Source organism: Grammomys surdaster, unplaced genomic scaffold (genome assembly GCF_004785775.1).
Source record: "Grammomys surdaster isolate TR1022 unplaced genomic scaffold, NIH_TR_1.0 354, whole genome shotgun sequence".
NCBI lineage: Eukaryota > Metazoa > Chordata > Mammalia > Rodentia > Muridae > Grammomys > Grammomys surdaster.
In genome coordinates, this window is record NW_021604773.1 from 1,392,984 (window position 1) to 1,400,063 (window position 7,080).

The 7,080-nt window shown below is 42.9% G+C and overlaps 1 protein-coding gene across 1 annotated transcript; it reads left to right on the plus strand.

Annotated features, from left to right (window-relative positions):
* Nucleotides 1-656: 656 nt before the first annotated feature.
* On the plus strand, nt 657-4,991 carry LOC114631237 (disks large homolog 5-like). The gene is made up of 5 exons (XM_028779546.1): nt 657-750; nt 1,786-1,945; nt 3,147-3,290; nt 3,950-4,133; nt 4,849-4,991. Exons 1-5 carry the CDS (start codon nt 657-659, stop codon nt 4,927-4,929), a joined length of 663 nt encoding a protein of 220 aa, XP_028635379.1. The 3' UTR covers nt 4,930-4,991.
* The last annotated feature ends 2,089 nt before the right edge of the window (nt 4,992-7,080 follow it).

Here is a 7,080-nt window from a genome sequence, read left to right on the forward strand (position 1 = left end):
GATCTCCAGACTGTTGTCAGGACCTGATGACTTCAATTCTCTCTCTTAGGGCCCCTGGAGTAACATTTATAATGCTAAGCACAAGGCTTCATGAGTGCACCCCCTAATGATACTAACATTGCTACCTGCCCTGCAGGCTCATCCTGGATGTGATTTCAAGCACCTATACATGATGAGACAGGAGACCTTTCCTCTTCCAATTCTTCCTGATATGATTTCTCAGGAGTTCTTAATGGCTTATATTGCTGAATTATGAAGACATGAGGTAGGATGAGACGTTTCTAGGCAGGGTTTGAAAAAAGCCTCAGTTAAATACAGAGAAATGACTTAGGTGTTTTCAATCAAATCTAGATCAATCTATAGGTTTGGAAAGTGGAGGTGCCCAATGTCAGTGACACAGGAATCACTCTTGAAAGGATGCCTCAGCTTCTTAGATGTACAGGGAGAAAATTAGCACTGAGGCAAAGGGTGTTCCCCATGACATCAGCAGCCCCTTCTTTTGACATTCCATTGTATCCTGGAGAGTTCTTGGCATCCCTTGTGATGTCACCAGTGTTGTAGTGACAACAAGTGCACTGAGCTCTCTCAGTCAGTGTCTACAGCATATGCTCATAGACATGTTTGCCTGATGGAGGAGACTTTTTGGACGAGGAGAGATGGATATGACAGAAACTAGAGAGAGGCAGAAAGAAGCTGGCCTTTCATCTGAGAATAATGAAGGACGAAGGAAGTGGTCTTGGGGAATGTGGAGTAAGTCCTGGGAAGGGGATGTTGAGATTCCTGTCAGGAGTGGTCTGAGTTGCCCTTTCTAGACCTTTGGGAACAGAAACTGGCGTCACCGGAAATCAAAAGAATTTTCATGATTATCACAATACTTGAACATCAAGGATTTCAGAACATTAGTTTCTCCATCCCTAAAGGCAGGTGATGGCAAGGCCAAAGCAGGTATTTTCAAACACCAAGTCTTTATTTTGACTGAGTATTATGGTTGTACCATTGGGACAAAATGAGACCATAAAGAGTTACAGAGGGTCTAACCTATGCAAATTTAGGGAACAGCATCACTGCACTTCACTCCTATGGCTTTTTTCTTTTTTTTTCCAGTGGCTATCTAACAGTTGTACCAGAGAAAAAATTGTGCTTCTGACCATGATCTTACATTCTCAGAACTCCTCTGACCTCCTCACCCTGAAAGTATCCACTGTAGCTTTATTTATCACCCAGTGTGTGCGGCAGGCATTTCTATAGTATAACCAAAACCTGTCAGTGTTAATACACTCAGACAATGAATCTTATTGCCACTTCTGTGATGTTTGGTGTTTCAGTAGAGAGAATTGCTCAGTGTGTTGACTATGGTGTCACACTGCATGACTTTTTAATCCAAATACTGGACCTTGAGTAACAGGGTAGGAGATCTGAGCGTCTTCAAGCATTCAAGTTTCAATGTGTAGTTAGTGTATCATATGCCTTGTGAAACCTCAGGACTGAGGTATCTAATGCCAAATAGCACCCTGTAAAGGTGACAATACTTGTGGAGAAGCTACCTCTGTGTCATCATGAGCATGTGTGGGGAGACAGAGGAAACATCTGGCTGCTTACATCTCCTGGTCTATATAGAATGATGGAAGAACTGAGATTCACTTAGGAGGCATCTAATGCCTGGACCAAACTGTTTGTGGTATCACTGGTTTTCTGGCTTGCTCTCCTTCCCTTTAAGCACAGGGTGTTCTCTCTACACTCTCTGCATTCTCTTGGGGCAATTTACTTATGTTCTTCTGCCTACAGAGGCTGGCAGACAGTCATCATCCCCCACAACTGTCCTAAGCAAGAAACACGCTAAGAAGGAGGAAAAGAGACTGACCAAAGAGCTGGAGCTCAGTACCCAGGAGAGAAACGAGCTGAGAGACCGCTTGATCTATGTCACAGAGGGATCCATGAACAAGAGGTACTCATTGCTCCAAACACTTTGGTGTCAGTCTGACATCTGCAATGTCACCCTCATCTTATCCTTTTAAGGTTGTGAGTTCTAGAAAGCAGGACCCCCACAGAGTCCCTGTGCCCAACAATATGTCCCTAAGTGCTTCTTAGAGGAGAGGCTGAACCTGAAGCTTGGTCAGAAGCAAGAAGGGAAGCGGACTCTTCTGCTTTCTCCAATTGAAATGCTGAACTTGTGGTCTGAGTAAAAAATTCTGGATGGAGGCAGTGGCTAGTGAATGAATGCCCAGCATGCATTTCGAAAGTCCTTGACAGATGCAGTGAGTTTGTGGTGACGCTTTGTACTTACCTGGCTCTTACTTGAGGGCTGGAAGGTCTTAGCAGCAGCTGGTCCCACACTGTTCATCTTAGTGCTTGAATAGAAGGTCTGAAGCTTATGCCTGTTCCTCTTTGTCTGTGTGCCTTATACTCCGAGTCAGTAATGCTGAATGAATTTCTTCTTATTCTGATTGTTCTCTCTCCATTGCTGTATCTCTCTCTTTCTCATTCTCTGATTCTGTTTCCTTTTCCTTTTCCTTGTCTGCATGCTTTTGTGTGTCCACATGCATATGGATGTGCTGACATACAGTAGGTATATATTTCCTTCCACTCTTTGGGAACTAGGGTTCTGTGTTTTGTCCTGTGGATTTACCTGTATAACAGTTTAAAAGTGAAGTGAGTCCTGAGGTCTGGGATCCGCTCATGAAAACAGCACTGTTCATTGCCTGTGTGGTGCCATGTTTCTGTACATTGGCATCTCTTTGGAAGACTAGAAAAGTGTGTTGATGTCTGGGCTCATCTCCAGAATTATGTGTAATGAATGTCTCTACACTATTAGTTATCCAGGATTTAGAGTCCTTGTTTTGAAAGTAGGAAATATATAATCACAGGTTTCTGGTGGTCAAGGACCTGTGGCCTAGTCTCTTTAGAGCATAAGCTGCTAGACCTCCAGTTTAGGCTAGCTGAGTGAACACAGGGAGCCAGGGCAACCTCCATCTGGATGCCTAACTTCTGCTGTCCTGGGCCAGGATAACAAGTTTCCAAAGCTGGAAAAGATCCCAGTATGTCGAATGAAGAAGATGGCCTTCTGGTATTGAGGTAGGACAGGACCCAGCCTGAGTTTATTTGTTCCTAAAAGCCCATGTTCACGGAGTTCTGTCTTCCTGGTCCAGACCCTATCACAGGCCAAATCCACTGTATGAAAAATTGAAGTTAAAGGAGAAGACGGTCATGTCATTTCTGCACAAATTAGAGATGGAGAACATTGACTTCTGTGAGAACTTCCAGGGGCACAAGAAGAAGATTAACTTCTATAGGTAAGAACCGATCATGGAGGCTACCAGTTGTGGAATCACCATTTCTGCATTCCTTTGTGTCTGGATTAGAGTGTCTGAAGGTCTATGTCTATCCCTTCTGCTTTTTAGCCATCAATGTAACTTTGGCCTTTTAAACTCAGTTTTCCTAAGTCTGGAAGAGAAGTTTACCCCTCCCAATGTTACCCAGTCATCCTCAGGAGCCTCAAGATTGAAAAGTGATTCAGCTCATGAGAGGGTTATTATGCAGTGTACTGAACCTCTGGGGATCAGGCAGGTTTTTATAGAGTTGAATGTGGTGGAACCAGGGATAAAATATCCTCCCTTAGTTCTCCTGACCACCCTTTAGGGTATTTGCCCCCTACTACTTGATGTTGCCCCAATGCATTTGGTTCTCATGGAGATACCTCTTTGTTTTGGACAGAAAGATGGAGATACCTTTTCCTTTTAGAAAGACATGGAGCCTTAATAGTGTTTGGAGTGAAGCTTGATTTATTCTTGCCTGTATTGGCTGCTTGCTGTTTGTGCAGCTTTCATGGATCTATTGAAATGTATTGTACTAGGTCTTCATGGGAACCTGGGTCCTGGTGGGGTAATGGAACCTATAAGTAGGAATGGCAGGAGGAGTCTGCAGGATCTTAATATTCAGAGTGTGTTTCCAGAAACCTGCACAGTCGGCTCCTGTTGCAGTCATCTGTTGTAAAGAAGACATTGGTCCAAGTGAAGCAGGATTACAAGGAAGTGCAGGCTGATTGGTACCTCCTCCAACAGTACTTGACTGAGATGAACCTGACTGTTGAAGATGAACAGGAGAAGACAAACAACCTCCAGAAACAGCAACATCAGGTAGGGACAAGCAGCTTATTCAGACTAACACTGTCTGTTATCATTTGCCTATTGGATCCATCTTTGCATTCATCCACCATCTTTTATATCTATACTCTCAAACAGCCAGCCACTTCATGGAATGTAGATGTTCATTCCTCTGTGTATGCACAAGTATTCTGGGAACTTCACCTCTCGAGAGACACTGAAATATTGGCAAGTGTACCTTGCAACTCTGCTTGAAGCTGCAGTCTAGTGAGGGTAACAGATGAATGACAGGTCACACTCTTGCATGTCCTCATGATAGGAGAGTTGCTAAGTTGAGCTTTGAGAAAGTTCTATGTCTTGTGACCAGAGTTGTGCAGGGGTCATGTGACCTCCCAGTTAGGCATCACCTTGCAGGGAGTAAAGCCTAATGCAAATGTCAAATGTGTGCTTCTCTCTGTCAGTGGTCTGGGTGGCATGTGGCCTTCTCCTTTCTCCTGCAGCCCAATGAGGTCTCTTCCCATTGGCCAGGTCTTGGTTTGCACTGATAGAAGTCTTGAGTGGCAGCTTGTCAGCCCATGTGTTTGTGAGCTTTGCTTGATATTTTGCCCTGCTTGCAGATTTAGCAGCAAGGGTTTCCAGTTAAAAGATCAATGTTGAAGTCTAGTTGAGGTGGTGGGAGGCAGCAGCTGACATCTGACATGCATGTCCCCACCAAGCCTGTGTCTTAATAACTGCCTTCCTCTCCCAGGTCTCAGAAGCTGCAAGAGAGCTGGAATTGGCCACATCCCAGCAAAAGAGCCTCCTGCAGAATGAGTTGCCACCTCAGTAGCCCCCTGCTGAGCTCCCTCCTCAACAGCCACACATTTCTTTGGATGAATCTCCTTCCTCATAGATCATTTCCACAGTTTGGAAGGCCCTAAACTATGCAGCCAGTGAGACAGCCAGGCTGATTCAATGTCTTTTTCTCTGTCTTGTAAAACCCCTTGAGAGAGAATGAGGTGATTGCCATACCACCATTGGGATATTATAATTCTTGTTATTGATTTTCATTTTTGCTAATTTGTTTCACAGCTTATATTAACCTTTTTTTAAAAGCCTGTTTTAAAAATTTATTTCTTTTGAATAAATACTTGTTTTGTAACTCTTGACTCTTTTTGTAATTTTATTTGATTTTTTTTATTCTCCAGATTTTATCCCCCTCCCTTTCCATCCTCTGACTGTTTCATATCCCAGACTACCCCGCATCTGTCTACATGAGGATGTCCTCAACCTTTCCAATCCCCAAACCCCAAACCTCCCCACTCCATGGGGTCCTCTTGAGGATTAGGTCCATCTTTTCTGACTGAACTTGACCTGGCAGTTCTCTACTGTGTATGTTTTGGTGACCACATGTCAGTTGCTTTATTCTGCTTGTTTGGTGATCCAGCATCTGTGAGTTCTCTGTGGGTTACGGTTAATTGAGACTGTAGGTCCTCCTACATGGTTTCCCTCCTCCTAGACTTCTTCCAGCTTTTGCCTAATTCAACCACAGGGGACAGCAGCTTCTGTCCATTGATTGTGTGTAAATATTTTGCATCTGACTCAGCTGCTTATTGGGTCTTTCAGAGGCCAGTCATGATAGGCCCCTTTTTGTGTGCACTCCATAGCCTCAGTAATATTCAGGTCTTGTTGCCTCCCCTTTAGGTGGGTCCTACTTTGTGCCTGTTTCTGGACCTTCTTTTCCTCAGGCTTTTCTCAGTTTTGTCTTTTCAGTTCTTTAAGACAGGAACAATTAGGGTTTAGAGTTTTCTGTGGGATGACAACCCCATCCCTTACTTGATGCCCTGTCTTTCTGCTAGAGGTGGGCTCTACAGGTTTCCTCACTCCACTGTAGGACAATTTCATTTAAGGTCCCTCCCTTTGAGTTCTGAGAATGTCTCACATCTCAGGCCTCTGGTACATTCTGGAGTGTCCCCTCCCCCAACCTCCTACCTCCTAGGGTTTCTCATTTCTTCTTTTCTGATGCCTCTCCTGAGTTTAGTCCTGTCCCCCGCCCCCAATACCTGATCATAGTCCCCTCATCCCTCCCTGTCCCCTTCTTCATCTAGGACACTCTCTCCCTTCCCCTCCTGTGATTGCTTTCTTCTCCCTCCCAAGTAGAATTGAGGCATCCTTACAAGGGCCCTTGGGCACCATAATTTATTAAAGATGCTTTATTTTTTTAATCCTATATTTTGGCTTCTTTGTCAAAGATTAAGTGTCCATATATGTTTGGTTTTATGTATGGTTCTTTAATCCTCTTCCATTGAAGACACCATCAAGGTGTCTATCTTTGTACCAATAACATGCAGTTTTTATCAGTATTGTTTTGTAGTATAGCTTGAGGTCAGGGTAATGACTCCTCTAGAAGTTCTTCTTTTGTTAAGAATTGTTTTCACTATTCTGTGTTTTTTGCCTTTCCAGATGAATTTGAGAAATGCTCCTTTCATGTTTTGAAGAATTGTGTTGGGGATTTGATGGGGATTTTGTTAAATCTGGAGATTGCCTTTGGTAGGATTGTCATTTATACCAATTCTGCTACATGAGCGTGGGAGATCTCTGCATTTTCTGAGATGGTCTTCAATTTCCTCCTTGAGAGACTTGAAGTTATTGTCACACAGATCTTTCACCTGTTCAATTAAAATTACCTCAAAATATTTTATATTATTTGTGGGTCTTGTGAAGAAAGTTTATCCCTCATTTAATGGGAAATAATTTTAAGTAAGTTTGCAACAATAAAGTCAAAATAAATTTGGAGATGAACAGAAGCAGTTACTTTTTGTAAATAAATGTACATCTACTTTGCAATTATAAAGGAAAAAGGCAAAATTAACTGAAGGTTTATTGCTCTTTATTAATATGAAGACAGAACAGAGTGTAAAATAATGTTATATCTTGTAGAAAATGTTATAACCACTTCAAGAGAAAAATAGTGTCAATTTTCACCAATAGATTACCCAAT